General features: G+C 42.3%; 1 protein-coding gene across 4 annotated transcripts in view; it reads left to right on the top strand.

Moving 5' to 3' along the window:
- The window catches only part of UCHL5 (ubiquitin C-terminal hydrolase L5), a 129,539-nt gene that overhangs the window by 12,945 nt on the left and 99,573 nt on the right, over window positions 1-17,021 (top strand). For all 4 annotated transcript variants that reach the window (XM_073592779.1, XM_073592780.1, XM_073592781.1 and 1 more), the window contains exon 3: window positions 10,117-10,222. In XM_073592779.1, the coding sequence (XP_073448880.1) occupies window positions 10,117-10,222 (106 nt within the window). The remainder of the gene's footprint in view (window positions 1-10,116; window positions 10,223-17,021) is intronic.

Below are 17,021 nucleotides of genomic sequence, written 5' to 3'. Positions count from 1 at the left end.
TGTACTTTGCCTATCGGCAGTCTTCATTCTAGGAATAGAAAATTGGCAGGTGGACTACTTGAGTCGCCAGCAGTTGTTCCCGGGAGAATGGTTCCTTCACCCCAATATCTTCCTGTCAATATGTCAAAGATGGGGGATCCCAGACGTAGATGTTTGCGTCCAGGTTCAACAAAGAAAATGACAACTTTGTGTCAAGAACAAAGGATCGGCTAGGATGCAGAACAGATGCCTTTCTGTTCCCGTGGAATCAGTTCTCACTGATTTATGTGCTCCCTCCTATTCTGCCTGCGTCCACGACTTCTTCGCAGGATCAAGCAGGAAGGGAAGTCTGTGATTCTTGTGGCCCCCAGTGTGGCCCAGGAGATCTTGGTATGCAGAGATCATAAGGATGGCAGTAGGGGTCCCATGGACCCTACCACCACGTCCAAACCTTTTCTCACAAGGTCCGGTATTCCATCCAGCTTACAAACACTAAATTTAACCGTTTTGCTATTGAGACCCACATTCTGAAGAAACGTGGGTTGTCAAGTTCAGTGGTATCTACCTTGGTTAATGCAAGGAAGCCGGCATCCAGAATCACATATAGAGTCTGGAAGGCATATGTCTCCTGGGATGAATCCGGGGGTTGGCACCCCAGGAGGTATGTCATAGGTAGAATCCTTTGACTTTCTGCAGATGGGGAAAAAACGCCTAGATTGAAAGAATTTAATGACCAAATAAAGGTACCATCATCCCAAATGTCTAGATATAGGGGGTAGGGAAAGGCCGCAGTTGGCTGCTTCTGTCGGCCCATCTCTTAACCCCCCTTTTTCCATTCTTCTACTTGACCTTTTAGCCCAGTTGTATTTAATTCAATCATTTAAAATTTATTCACCAGAGGCTGTTTGCTATCCCCTGTGTTCGCCGCGGGGGGAATTACGGGGGGTTGTACATACCCACAGAGATTCCCTGAACGGGTGAGCTCATCCTTATTGTATATAATTTGTATGTAACTGTTTAATAAATTACTTAATGATTTTGCTGCAACAATAACTTTCTCTTGCACTTGCTGTTTTGTGTGTATTGATTATAATTTATTGTATGTTGCACTATAGATATTGCTCTCCTGAGGAAGCGGTGAAAACCGCGAAACCGGTCGAGAATCCAAGCTATATCTGTATCCACCACCATTATTGGATGTAATACATATGGTTGTTTACAGTGCCCATGTTTTGAATTACAACTGTATGTGACACTGTAACCATTTTTAACATTGTTTTCTATTAAAATTGTATTTTATCAGATTACTATCTTCTTCTTTATCTTTTCTTATTGAATACTAGCAATATCAAGTACCGCAATAGTCCCTCCCCCCTTTTCTTCCCCTGTATGGTGGGTTGAGAGATGGGCCGACAGAAGCAGCCAACTGCGGCCTTTCCCTACCCCCTACCTTGTTTGTATTTCTGCAGATGGGGTTAGAAATGAAGCTGGCCTTGAGTACTTTCAAAGGCCAGGTCTCGGCCTTATCGGTATTGTTTCAATGACCACTTGCTTCGCATTGTTTGGTTCGTAGTTTTTTTCAGGGGGTAACGCGGCTTAATCCCCCGGTTAGGTCTCCCCTGAACCCTTGGGACTTGAATTTAGTTTTGTCTGCGTTACAAAAACAGCCTTTTTGAGCCAATACGACATATTCCCTCGGTCCTTTTGACAAGTAAACTAGTTTTTCTGATAACCATATCCTCTACAAGAAGGGTATCAGAGTTGGCTGCTCTTTCTTGTAAAGAGCCATATTATTATTCACAAGGATAAGGTAGTATTGCGTCCTCATCCTAACTTTCTGACAAGGTAGTGTCAGTTTTTTATCTAAACCAGGATGTTGTTCTACCATCATTTTTTTTCAGAACCCTGTTCTATGGAAGAAAAATCGCTACATTCTCTTGATGTGGTGAGAGCAGTCAAGGTCTACTTAAAGGCGACTGCTCATATTGAATAACTGATGTTTTGTTCGTGTTGCTTGAAGGTCCTAAAGGAGGACAGGCAGCATCGAAATCTACTATTTCTAAATGGATTCGATAAGTAATCATTCTAGCTTATGGCTTAAAGAGGTAGATTCCACCCTCTCAAATCAAAGCGCACTCCTCCAGGGCTGATAGTCCTTCAGGGGCAGTGCATCACCAAGCCTCCATGGCTCAAATCTGCAAGGCTGCAACTTGGTCTTTAGTCTATACATTTACCAGATTCTATCAGGTGAAGATGTCGCCTTTGGGCGTAGTGTGCTGCAGGCAGCAGTATAAGTCCTCTGATCTCATGTCGCCCTACTTTTGTTGTCTCTCCCTCTCCTCAGTTGGCATTGCTCTGGGACATCTCACATAGTAATTACTATGGCTCTGTGTCCCGTGATGTAGAATTAAGAAAATAGGATTTTTATAACAGCTTGCCTGTAAAATCCTTTTCTTTGAAGTACATCACGGGACACAGAGGTCCCTCCCCTCTTTCTGGTATACATGTGTATTGCTTTGCTACAAAAACTGAGGTACTCCCAGTAGTGGGAGGGGTTATATAGGGAGGCAACTTCCTGTTTAGGGTGTGCCATCACCTGAAGGTGGCCTATAACCCACATAGTAATTACTATGGCTGTGTGTCCCGTGATGTACTTCAAAGAAAAGGATTTTAGAAGCAAGCTGTTAAAAAAAATCCTATTTTAGTGAAAGACAGGGGCAGTTCGAAAACAATAGAGAAGTTTTGGTAGAAAAATCATTTTGAATATGTTTATGCGACCAATTAGGTTAAAGGGCAATGACGATCAAGTATGAAACCTATAATTTGTTTGACTGTAGGAGTGACGTTAAGTTCTTCATATTTAGAAATGTCAGCATGTATTTGAATATTTAGGTATTTAAAGGAGGATGTCAATTGAATATGGGATCTTTGCAGATAGTAGGAAAGGGGGGGCCTATAAGGAAGGCCTGGAATTTTTCCCATCCCACCTGTAGTTCCGAAGCTGCACCAAACTCCTCCACGACACATAGCAATTTATGAAATGAGCTTTATCTACCGTCCAAATATATCAGGGCATCGTCCACGTAAAGGGAGATCTTCTCCAGTGGACCAGAGCGGATGCCCCCCATCTCTGATGTCTGTCGCACCTCCAGGGCCAACAGCTCAATGGCCAGTGCGAACAGGAGTGGAGAGAGAGGGCATCTTTGCCTGGTACCTCTCCAAGGAACATGGTTCAGAGATGTCCCTGTTGGTGCAGACCGTACCCTTTGGATCTGCGTATAATAAACAGCCCATTGAAAAAAATGAGGACCAATACCCACTTGTGCCATAGCTTCCCAAAGAAAGGGCCAGCTCACAGTGTAAAAGGCTTTTAACACATCCAGGGATAGGACCAATTCCCCCCCCCCCCTGTTTCGTGCACGCTACACTATGGATATGCAAATACAATCTACGAATATTGTCAAAAGTTTTTCTGCCAGGCATAAAACCAGATTGATCCGGAGGTATGAGGAACAGAATGACCGTCTGAAGTCTAAGAGCAAGGATCTTAGCTAGAATTTTGGCATTGTTATTTAAAAGGGATATGGGACGGTAGGACCCACACTGCAGTTCGTCTTTGCCAGGTTTGGGTATAACCACTATAAGTGCTTCGTTCATAGAATCCAGAAGTTTCCCCAGTGTAAGAGAGTCTTGGAATGTCTTAAGGAGTTTAGGAGCCAGTTCTTCTATATGTGTCTGGTAGCACTCTGAGGGGAGTCCGTCGAGGCCTGGCGTTTTATTAGTCGTAATGGACGTGTGGCCGTGGTTACCTCCTACAGTGTAATAGGTTTATCCAAGGAAAGCTGCTGGGGGGTACTTTAGTGTTGGGAAATCAAGTGATTCAAAAAAATCTAGGAAGGCCTGTTCTGAAGGGAGGGATGTATTGTCGTATAATTTAATGTAAAAGTCTGCAAAGGTCTGGTTAATTGTCAGAGCATCAGCAGTAGTTGACCCGCCTGGCAGTTGAATTTCAGCAATCAAACTATCCTGAAGGTCCGTATGGGCAAGTTATGCAAGGAGCCTACCATTTTTTTTTTTTTTTCCCCCGTGCTCACAAATGCGAGCAGAGAGGTATAGTTGTTGCTTCCTGGTCAAATCCACCATGTGAAGCTGGAGCGCCCGATGAGCATTCGTGACCATACCTCTTGTCGTAGAGGAGGGGTTACCCGAATGACGGGTGCGTGCCTCCTCTAATGACTTTTGGAGAGCTTCCTGCGTGGCCCACCCAGTGGATCTATATTGTTTAATGCGTGAAATATATAAGCCCCTGACTACTGATTTAAAGGCATCCCAGACAGGGCCCCCGGCTGCAGAGTCCGTGTTAAGGGACCAGTAATTGACCATGTTAATCGGGATGGATTCAGAGATTTCCGGCGTGGAGATCCAGAGGAGGGGACTGAGTCTCCAGGTCCGGAACATCGGTCTGTGGCCCACAGTCACACCCACCTCTATTATAGAGTGGTCAGAGACCTTTGGGATAAGTATGCTATGGACTGGACATGGGTTAAAAAGTCCCCCGTGGCCAGGGCATAGTCTATTCTGGAGAGAGTTGCATAAGACCTGGACTGGCAGGAGAACGCCTTGACATTAGGATATTTCCAGTGCTATATGTCAACATATCCATAGGCACTGCATTACACACAAAATAATTTAGACTCGGACTGTAAAGGTTTCAACCTATCCAAGGCCGGCTGCAACACAGAGTTAAAATCCCCAAGGATAAGCATGGGACAGCTAGGTAAGAAGGCAAAATGCACACTGAGATCAGCAAATACTGCAGCCGTGACTGGAGGGGGGAGATAGACCGAGACCAAAATAAGGAGGCTTCCATGTACAGTTGCATGTAAGATAACGTATTGTCCCTTAGGGTCCAGGATGGCTTGGTGACTCAGGAAAGATAACCCATTACGGATTAAAATTGCAACCCCATGGGCATAGTTAGAATAAGTAGAGTGGTAGTTATGGGCAACCCAGTGTTTTTTCCAGGGCCAGAATTTTAGATCCCTTGAGATGAGTTTCCTGGAGGCACAGAACATGTGGTTTGCTGTGCCTCAGGGCCTCAAAAATAGAAGCTCATTTCATTTCATTCCACGGAAATTTCATGAACAAATATTTACCTGAGACATGAGACCAGGGGAGAAGGGGCTTCTAAAGGGCTCCCCGTCCCCAGTCACAGCTACAGGAGATCATGAGGGTTGCAGTGCTGCAAAAAAATAAAACAACACATACACATAACAATTAAACTATGTACAGAAACCTAATCATTACCCATTAAGGGTAGCATTACCCCTGCTCAGCTCCAAAAAAGGGGAGAGGGCCTTATACTAAAAAATTGTACCATGCGTGGGGCGCATAGCCAGCGACAGGAAACAAAAATAGTCGGTGTTCAACAGATATCAAAGAGGGGGGGTGAACCCCAAGGCATCTCAGGCCTACTCAAAAAAAGAGGCCAGGTACTCTCCTCACAGGACATGTGTACGGTCAACCATAGTTATCGCTGAATAAATCTTCAATCGTGATTAATAGGGGATAATGGGAAGGGCCAGGGGAGAAAGAGGATGCAGGCTCTCCTCTCCAGCCTTTCCAGCAAAACACACGTGGACCGTCATCAGGCAGGTGGTTTAGGAGGACGAGGTAGACACTAGGCCAGGGCATCCTTTGGGGATTGGACCAACTGGACTTTCCCCTGGAAGGCGACCCGGAGGGTGGCAGGAAACAGCATGGAGTATTCGTTATCTTGCTCCCGGAGTTTCTGCTTGACATGCTGGTAGCTGGCTCTACGGTTGCGGACTGTCGCAGAGTTACCAGGGAAAAGGGACACCACAGCATTATTGATGCAGAGACTGCCCTTCTTCCTGGCAGTCCCCAGAATAAAGTCCCGATCCCTGTAATTGAGGAGGCGAATCACCACAGTACGTGGAGGGTGTTCTTCAGGGAGGGGGCGCCCAGGAACTCGGTGGGCCCTCTCAATCACAAAACAGGGGGGTAGTCGAGTGCGGCCAAATTCTTGCTCCAGCCAGCTTTCAAGGAAGGCTACGGGGTCAGGACCCTCCACCCGTTCCTGAGACCAACCAGACGCAGGTTATTTCTGCGGAGACTGTTCTCGAGGTCATCAACCTTGTCCTCCAGGGTGGCAATCTTCCCCCCATGTATATTAAGTTTGGGCAGGATGGGGTTAATGGTGTCCTCTAGATCACTAATATGCTGCTCGGTTTCAGTAACCCGGCCACGTAATTTCTGCATGTCCTGTAGCATGATTGTCAAGTCAATCTTCAGCCCATCCACCTTCCCTATAAGGTCTGCATGGTTTAACTTAATGGAGAGAACCTCCGACAGCGTGTGTTCCCCGCCACCATCCGTGACCGCCGGTCCCGGGTCGCCTGCGGAGGCACGACCGGAGGGTCTGGGATCTCAGGGGAGGGTGGTGGGGAGGCATCCTGGCTGTCTGCAAAGAGATCCGGAGTGGAGGCTGGGGTTGCACTCGGCCCATGGCTGGTGTTGCGGTGGCCATCTTGGCAGGAGCGAGTGGTGTTGCTCATCTTTGGCGGGGGTTGTTTCTTCCCTCGCCACTTTGCCATCCACCAAAATGCCTCCTTAAGGTACAGGAGACGCCCTGGGTTGATGTGGGCAAAAAAAGACGTTTTCTGGCTATGGTCGATCAGGATGGAGCAGGATTGTAAAAGGAGAGACCGGAGCTACACAGGAACACATCCGCCCACATCCTGCGCTAGGCCTAGATCCTAAAGTCTTTAACATGAGAGATGTGTTCTATAATTTAAGACTTCCGAGGTTTTGAGTGCAGCCCCGAGGCATTGTGTGTCAGCTCACTATAGGAAGTTACATGCTGACAACATAACTTTGGCAGACCGATACTGTTTTACTTATCAAACACGCATATTTAACAAACCAAGTAAAAAACATTAGGTTACGTTATTAGGGTTCACATACACTTTAAATCAAATCTATTCATACACAAATGTAAAGTATAACCCAGATGTAACTGTGTAATGAAGAGGTCATCCACTAAAAAGTGAGTGACTGTGAAAGAAAGATACTAGTGGGTAGAGCTGCACAATTAATCGTCAAGAATCGTTATCGTGATCGTCAAGAATCCTTTCTATGCAAAGAATTCTCTCTGCTCTTCTGAAGCCACAGCCTTCAAAAGAAAGGAAGAGAAAAACTTGGCAGTCTGCCAAGAAACAAAACATTCTTTATCATTTGAACTTAAGTATAAACATTGTAACAGTCTGTCAATGGAATAGACTTCCATTTGTAAGTGAAAAAAGTTTAACCACTTAAACACTAAACCTTTTTCTGACATTTAAAGAAAAGAACTGTGCATAAAATGCACACGGGGTCGCCCCTTAGGACTTTAATGGCAAATAGTAAATTAAAGTATGAAGAGTAGATTATATAAAATGCACAAAAATGCCAATTTTTATTAGGTTGTAGAAAAGTTGAAAAGTACAAATACGGATACAACTATACAATATTACGTATTCATTAAAATACACGCATCAAATTATACAAGATAGATATATCAGCCTTTTTTCATCTGTCATATGACTCTGTAAGTTGTTCATTATGCAACCTGTATAACTTTGTAAGTTATCTACTATGCAATATATATATTTTGGTACAATTTTGTATATTGTTCAGTGCGACCATGAGATATGCCGACTATTCCTCTTCTTTTTCTCCCATCTGTTATTCCTTAATAAATTTGTTTCTTTGTTTTTGTACAACAGGTTGGCTGTAACATCTCTATTCACTAGATTGCGCAGCTCATACTGTGCAGGCCGCCTGCCTGCTCACAGACACCCGGCGGGTAAACTCCACTCGCTCATGGCTGGGAGGCGGCGATTTTGCAGGGCCCCCTGTGCCTTTTGAGCGTGGAGGAGCTTTCTCTGTAACCCCGCATCTGGTTCGCTACCTGGGTGGGGATACTATATCCGCCGGTGTCGCGGCGACGTGTGACGTCATCACGCCCCCCAGGCGTGGCTACGCCGCGTGCCTCGGCGTCAGGGAGACGCTCCGAGCTCCACTCACGGCTGCTATTCATGCAGCTGAGTAATTGGGGCAGGCTCTGATTGGTTGCTGCCGGATCAGATGCACTATTTGAGACGCAGACACTCACTGGGCATTTGTCAGTTGTGGAACTGCTGCCCAGAGGTCTGCGTCTCATGTGAATATGTGAAGCTAAAAGGTAATTAGATTACTATTACTGATTCTATGGGATTGAATATCCCTATGTTCCTATATCTCAGTCTGGTAACCTTTTCCAGCTGCATCCGGGATTAACTCATATACTCCTTTTCTCTCTACTATTTTAACTATGTAGACTTTAATCAGGCGTCTCTTGTGAATGTGCTGCGACATCCAGTCCTGTACTTAGAGTTGCCCATCTCATGTCTCTGTGGACTTTCCAGCCAGTCTGTTCTAACCTCTGGTTCCTGCTTTGTTTTGCTATGTTTGATTTTCTATGAACCTTTTATGTAAGTATAACTAGCCCAAATACGTTAAAAGATTTCTGGCATGACCAGTACCTCACAGTAGCTCCATATAAAATGTTGCTATTTTACTATGTTAAAATTTATATTACAGATAAAGTTTTGATCACCCAACTGTAAATCCCTTGATGAAGGAATAATACATGCCACTTTCCGAAACATGTCAGGATATGTGCTGTGAATTCATCCGTTTGACCTAACGATACAGGCCGCGGATTGTAAGCACTGGGCTGATATATCTATCTTGTATAATTTGATGCGTGTATTTTAATGAATGTGTATATTGTATAGTTGTATCTGTATTTGTACTTTTCAACTTTTCTACAACCTAATAAAATTGGCATTTTTGTGCATTTTATATAATCTACTCTTCATACTTTAATTTACTATTTGCCATTAAAGTACTAAGGGGCGACCCCCATGTGCATTCTATGCACAGTTCTTTTCTTTAAATTTAATTGAGGATGTTGGCAGTATTTTATACATATTCAACTCTCACTGTACTTCTTATCTTTTTCTGACATTTGTTGGTTTCAAGTTTAAAATCATTTTTTTTGCTAGAAAATTACTTAGAACCCCCAAACATATATATGTTTTTAGTAGACACCCTAGAGAATAAAATGGTGGTTGTTGCAATATTTTATGTCACACTGTATTTGCACAGCGGTCTTTCAAATGCAATTTTTTTGGAAAAAATTACTTTAATGAATTAAAAATAAAAAAATCTAACCAGTAAGGTTAGCCCATTTTTTTTTTTTTTTTTATTTTTGTATAGTGTGAAAGATTTTACGTTGTGAGAATCGTGATCTTTTTATTCTAAGCAAAAAAATCGTGATTCTCATTTTGGCCAGAATTGTGCAGCTCTACTAGTGAGGGAGGCATACAAGTAATCAATGACCACTGTTAACCAAAATTTGCATGTGGGAGAGAGATTTAGCCAAAATAAGATTCTGTGGTCTTAAAGCTTGTTGTCCAAACACCTTTTTTGACACAAGTCAAAGTTGCCTGTCATCATTAACACTCCAGTAATCTCTACTGTGAAACACGGTGATGACCTCAAAATGCTGTGGAAAGGTTTCTCCGCAAGCGGATCCCGCTTCACAGAGGTGCCCGTGTGAAAGGGGCCATAAGCTGGATACACACTATACAAATTTTCTGTAGATTTTTTTTTTTTTTCCTTCAGATTTACCAAAACCATAAAATATGAGGTCAAATCTTAAGTGTTTCAATTTGTATGCAATCAGGCAGGCCCTTGCACTACATGATTTTGGTAAATCTAAAGGAAATCAGACAACAAAAGTTGTATAGTGTGTATGGGGTCTTAAAGTCTGTTTCTGTGAATTAGTGTTAAAAAAATAAATAATAATAATCCACAGGGATTTACTTAGGACAAGAGCAAAAAAGTTGAAAACTTCCAAATGGTTGTATATGTGTAAAACATTTTCTGTTATAAATGCCTGGAAATTACTTCATTGTTGCTACTACTCTTGTTTTATGTGTCTATCAGGATATACTGTTATATTTAGGGTCGATAATGTTTCTATGCTGTTTATGTGTAGTTTATACTGTTTATCATTATGCGTTGCAGACCAGTGCAAGGTTTGATCTTCCTCTTTAAGTGGCAGCCTGGAGAAGAGCCATCTGGATCTGTAGTACAAGATTCCCGTTTGGATACAATATTTTTTGCAAAACAGGTATTTAAAAAAAGTAAAGTATTGGATGTTTGCAGGATTATTTGTGCCGTCCAGACTAGTGTGCTGGGTATCAGCAGCGGGTATGTGGAGTGCATAAAACACAAAATACTATGCATATTACTATGATGCATGCTGCATTCTAAACCTCAAATCCAACAATGTGTAGTTTTTAATAGAACAGCGAATTCAAAACTATGGTATCCAATACCACAACATCAAATCCAGCAATATGTAAATTGGTCTACTGTAAATGCAGCAACTGTTATCACTCAAAACACAAAGTGAAGTGCAGCTTTGTTAGTGTTACTCACCGGCCACTGAGCGTTTAGAATTCCTCTCCAACAACACTAGCTGTTATTGCTTTTTCTAGAGGTTTAAATGCGCTCTATAAGTGATGTAATCCCCACTCAATGACTGATGTGTGTGGTTTGTTACTCTTTCTCCGTGACCACTGCCACAGTGATGCTCATTCACTCTATCTCTCTCTCTGGTGTGTGGACTAAAGCCCTCTGTCAGGGAGGAAGCAAAGCACATCATTTACATGTATGCGCACTACACTTGAAAGTGTGACATTCTACATCTAGACCTGGGTTTTGCCCAGAAGGCTTCATTAGGATATCTCACCCTGCCTTTAGGAGGGTGGGAATTGACTGTCATGAGGGCAGTACAGGGGCTGCCATTACACAAATGCTAATGTCTGGCTGTGGTTGACCTCATAGACCCAAATAAGCATGCTGTAAATGAGTCCATGTCAGAATCTCTATTCTTCTGGGTCAGCAACTCAAACGCTGAAGTAAAAAGCATCAGACATCTAGCCAGCCAGGGAACTAGTATTTTCAAAGGGTTTAGAAATAGCAGCATCCAATAATCTCTTGTTCGAGACCCTTTGAGCAAAATCAAAAGGCAAATGACGATGTCCAATTAGCTTATTGTCCTTCGTAGGCAAGACATCTCTCTAGCTCTGTGGGATCAAGAAGTTGAAGCTGAAGATTTTTCTATCAAAAGTAACTGGCAGTGTCATACTAGATCCCCAGATCCTAATTATTCACAGTCAACATTTTCTAAATGTCATAACAAACTCCTAGATTCAGATATTTACTGCAGCAGCTTTCTGACACCTTGAGTTAGACTGGACCCAGAGATGCTGGTATTCTCCACAGTGGCCGTTGCCCCATGAAGAGGGTGTTCTGTGTATTGCTGGGTAGACAAACCGAAGTTGAGTTTTTTTTTCTTTTTACTTTTGAACAGTAACACTTATTTATACTTAGCTGGCAGCTGTGCTGTACTTCCCTTCTTGCTGCCATTTTAGAGCACATGAATTGCTTTTTCCTTTCTTTAGAAATGTACTCTACAAAAAGAATTTTACAGGTAAGGAAGAAATCTTATTTTTCTCCCCCCTGCAACATGTTCCTTTGCTTCTGTTAGCTCCTGTACTGTCTCAGGTTTTTCAAATCTCTTCATAGTACTCAAATGAGACATTTTAGTCTACCGCTTATTGGAATGGAAGGCTCTTTTCAAGATTTTCTCCCCCTCCAAAAATATATTCCTCTTTGTTTAGGGTATTTATCAAGGTTCTTCCTCCAATGCCAGTGGTGCTGAGAACTATGGGCATCTTGGTAATTGCCTTCATCGACTATCTTAATATCGATGCCCCATCATTCTGAGAATAGCAATGCAGTCTACTAATTACACCAAATTCTCTGCAGACCTTGAGGTGGCTGGTAAATGACCAAAAGCTCTCTGTAGTTTCACTACAACAACTGGAAAACTTGGGCTGTTTCCTGAATACAAGGGTGTCATAGGTCTTCCCACCTCCCCCCCAGAGAAGTTGAATGTTAAAGGGGTTGTAAACCTTCCGTTTTTTTCACCTTAATGCATCATATGCATTAAGGTGAAAAAACATCTGATAGTTACTGGCCCCCCGGTTTACTTACCTCCCGCGGTGAGAAAGCGCTGGGTTCTCGGCTCTTCTTGGCCCGCTCTTCTCGGCTATTCTCGGCCCGCTCTTCTCGGTATGGTCTTCTCTGCTGTTTATTGGATAGATTGATAGCAGCGCAGCCATTGGCTTGCGCTGCTGTCAATCATATCCAAATGACCCGGGGGGCGGGACCGAGACATACACTCTGTGTCTATGGACGCAGAGTGTATGAGACGGGAGCGCGCACGCAAGGTAACCCCCTCGGGAGGGAGCTTCCCGAGGGGGTTAGTTATTGCAGGGAGGAGCCAAAAGAGCCGCCGTGGGACCCCAGAACAGGAGGATCAGGGCCACTCTGTGCAAAACGAGCTGCACAGTGGAGGTAAGTATGACATGTTTGTTATTTAAAAAAAATTGAAAATGAACCCTTACAACCCCTTTTAAGATTACAGGGTAGGATCACTGGGATGCAGTGCAGCTAAGGTGTTTTTTTTTTTTTTTTTTTTTTTGTTTTGTTTTTTTTCACAAAAGCGAAAGTGGCCCAGGATGATAGACTCCTCCTTCCTTCATAGGGAACACTTTTACTTAGTTCCATGCCAGGACAATCCAGAGGTACATTCTCTCCAGAAGGGACAGGCCTCCCCTCACCCTGTGCAGGAATATGTCTCCTATTTTAAACCTAATCATCTCTCCTTTGGCAGCTCTAGTTGCTGATGGCGTCACAGGTTCTAGCCCTTTAGTGGGAGAGCCTCACGGTTGATGTGCGCCTCCTTGTTTAGGCAGGAGTTCTTGGCTTCCTGTCAGTATAGGGTTGGTAGATGCATGAGCACTTCAAGGTATCTATTAACATATTGGAGATATGCTGCACTTTTCCTCGTTGTGAGCTCTGCTGTACAGTAAAGTGCAAGAGGCTGTTACTAAGCTAAAGTCAGGTACTTGCACTGCTTACATTTAATGATGTTTTAAAAGAGAAGTTTGGCACTTCTTTTTTTTTTTTTTTTTTTTTAAAGAAATCATATTTACCTGGGTGGATACAGCATTGGTCCCCTGCCACTTCTAAGACTGATAACTGAGTGATCAAACACCACAGTTCTCAGTGCTCTGTGAGCAGAGAGCTGGTGACTGTCAGTCAGCGCTCTCTGCTCTCAACTGCACTCCTGTGATCCACAGAAGTACAGCCAAACGAGTTTTGGATGTACTTCTCCTTTAACCACTTGCTGACTGTGCTATAGCCGAATGATGGCTACAGCGTGGTTGTCCAGTTCTGGTATGCCGTCATATATGACGGCTTCCCGTGATTGCGCGCTCTGTGATCGCATTGTCCTCCAGACATTGCCAATCATAAATTAAGGTAAAGAGCCAATCAGCGGCTCTTTACCACGTGATCAGCTGTGTCCAATAACAGCTGATCAGAGGTAAACAGAACCTGGTTATTGGCACTCCTTTCCTCACGCTGACAGCATGAGAAGAGAAGGAGCGCCAATAACTGGTTTGTGTAAAGGGGACATGTACACTGATTATCAGGCACTGATTATCAATGCAGTCCTACCAGTGCCCTCCAGTGCTTCCAATTAGTGCCTCCTCATTAGTGTCACCTGTCAGTGCCACCTGATAAGCGCACATCAGTGAAAGAAAAAAATGACCTGTTTGCAAAATTTTATAACAAACTATGAAAATTTTTTTTTTGGTTTTCTTTGTGTAGCAAAAAAAATTTAAAAGCCGATAGCTGAAAATTTGCCTGTGCAGGAAGGGTGTAAAAGTGAATAGTAGGCATATGATAAATTAATGCAGATCTTGCATTCATTTGTGCCTTTTTATATCTGCTTGGAGTTGAACTTTCATTTAGTGGCCATCCTTTTAAAGAAACACACGGTCCCTTCAACGACTTGTCACCTTAGCCAGTCACCTTGGCTAAGAGGGTCTTGAAACTTGCAGCTCTGTGTTGTCAGTAACATTTTCTTGTTGCTTAGATTATTCTTTCTTTCCAAATTGTGTCGTCCTTTCACCTAAATGAGGATATTGTTCTAACCACCTTCTCTATGCTTCCCCCTCGCTCCAAAAACTTGTTTACTCTCTAGATGTGCTTTGCAGTCAGGGTACATTTGTTTATTAAGGCCATCTTCTGAAAGATGTAGTGTTTTTTTTTTTTTTTTTTTTTTTACTTTCTTGCAATGGTACTTCTCTACTGGATCCATTGAAAAAAAAAATTGAAATTGTAGACCTAGTTGGAGCACATTACAGGAATAGTGTTTGTAGACCAGATCCAATGTATTGTAGCCTCATAATTGTTACCAAACCTATTGCTGGGATGAAGTAAATTCTCTCACATTTATTACCCAGCTGCTAATAATGGTTTAAAATGTGACCTTACCAAATACTACAGTGACCCAGCTACAATCAAACTTCTCATTTTACTCTGTACAAACATTCTACATTATCTAGTCGGAGCAAATTTCTTCTCCCTCCCCACAACTAGTTTTTGATTGGTGCTTTCCTTGGGCAGAGTATTTTTTTTATATTTATTTGCTATAGAATGTTGATATAATTATATTTTGGAAACTCCTAGAAAAAAGCCAAAAAGGAATTGTAATGCAATATCATCATGTATAATTTTATTCAAATGAGAGGTAAAATCTATGGAGATCCTTTTTTTAATGAAATCAAAAGAAATTGAACAAAATTTTAAAAAGTATACGTAATGCTTAAACTATTCAGAAATAAATGTTAACCACTTCAGCCCCGGAAGGATTTACCCCCTTCCTGACCAGAGCACTTTTTACAATTTGGCACTGCGTTGCTTTAACTGCTAATTGCGCGGTCATGCAATGCTGTACCCAAACAAAATTTGTGTCCTTTTCTTCCCACAAATAGCTTTCTTTTGATGGTATTTGATCACCTCTGCGTTTTTTTTTGTTTTTTTTTTGCGCTATAAACGGAAAAAGACGGAACATTTCGAAAAAAAAATATTTTCTACTTTTTGTTTTAAAAAAAATCCAATAAACTCAATTTTAGTCATACATTTAGGCCAAAATGTATTCGGCCACATGTCTTTGGTAAAAAAAAAATGTCAATAAGCGTATATTTATTGGTTTGCGCAAAAGTTATAGCGTCTATAAACTAGGGTACATTTTCTGGAATTTACACAGTTTTTAGTTTGACTGGCTATCTCATTTCTTGAGGTGCTAAAATGGCAGGGCAGTACAACCCCCCCCCCCCAATGACCCCATTTTGGAAAGTAGACACCCCAAGGAAATTGCTGAGAGGCATGTTAAGCCCACTGAATATTACTTTTTTTTTTTTTTTTGACCCAAGTGATTGAATAATGATAAAAACAAAAATTACAAAAAAGTTGTCACTAAATATAGTATAGATATATTGCTCACACATGCCATGGTTATATGTGGAATTGCACCCCAAAATACATTTAGCTGCTTCTCCTGAGTATGGGGATACCACATGTGTGGGACTTTTTGGGAGCCTAGCCACGTACGGGGCCCTGAAAACCAAGCACCGCCTTCAGGATTTCTAAGGGCGTAAATTTTTGATTCCACTCCTCACTACCTATCACAGTTTCGTAGGCCATAAAATGCCAAGATGGCACAACCCCCCCTCCCCCCCAAATGACCCCATTTTGGAAAGTAGACACCCCAAGCTATTTGCTGAGAGGCATGGTGAGTATTTTGCAGATCTCATTTGTTTTTGAATATGAAGAAAGGCAAGAAAAATGTATTTTTTTTTTCTTTTTTCAATTTTCAAAACTTTGTGACAAAAAGTGTGGTCTGCAAAATACTCACCATACCTCTTAGCAAATAGCTTGGGGTGTCTACTTTCCAAAATGGGGTCATTTGGGGGGGGGGGGTTGTGCCATCTGGGCATTCCATGGCCTCCGAAACTGTCATAGGCAGTGAAGAGTGAAATCAAAAATTTACACCCTTAGAAAGCCTGAAGGCGGTGCTCGGTTTTCGGGGTCCCGTACGTGGCTAGGCTCCCAAAAAGTCTCACACATGTGGTATCCCCGAACTCAGGAGAAGCAACAATGTATTTTGGGGTGTAATTTCACATATTCCCATGGCATGTTTGAACAATATATCATTTAGTGACAACTTTGTGCAAAAAAAAAAAGTCTTTTTTTTTTCCCGCAACATGTGTCACCATATAAAATATTCCATGGACTCGACATGCCTCTCAGCAAATAGCTTGGGGTGTCTACTTTCCAAAATGGGGTAATTTGGGGGGATTTTGAACTGTCCTGGCATTTTATGCACAACATTTAGAAGCTTATGTTACACATCACCCACTCTTCTAACCACTTGAAGACAAAGCCCTTTCTGACACTTTTTGTTTACATGAAAAAACAATATTTTTGCAAGAAAATTACTTTGAACCCCCAAACATTATATATATTTTTAAAGCAAAGGCCCTACAGATTAAAATGGTGGGTGTTTCATTTTTTTTTTTCACACAGTATTTGCGCAGCGATTTTTCAAACGCATTTTTTGGGGAAAAAACACACTTTTTTAAAATTTTAATGCACTAAAACACATTATTTGCCAAATGTTTGATGAAATAAAAAAGATGATCTTAGTCCGAATACATAGATACCAAACACAACATGCTTTAAAATTGTGCACAAACGTGCAGTGGCGACAAACTAAATACATTTTTAAAAGCCTTTACAGGCTACCACTTTAGATTTACAGAGGAGGTCTTCTGCTAAAATTACTGCCCTCGATCTGACCTTCGCGGTGATACCTCACATGCATGGTGCAATTGCTGTTTACATTTGATGCCAGACCGACGCTTGCGTTCGCCTTTGCGCGAGAGCGGGGGGGACAGGGGTGCTTTTATTTTTTTTTGCATTTTTATTTTTTTTTAAACTGTTCC

The sequence above is a fragment of the Aquarana catesbeiana genome, linkage group LG07 (genome assembly GCF_042186555.1).
Source record: "Aquarana catesbeiana isolate 2022-GZ linkage group LG07, ASM4218655v1, whole genome shotgun sequence".
Taxonomy (NCBI): domain Eukaryota; kingdom Metazoa; phylum Chordata; class Amphibia; order Anura; family Ranidae; genus Aquarana; species Aquarana catesbeiana.
This window is presented reverse-complemented; position numbering and strand designations above follow the sequence as displayed.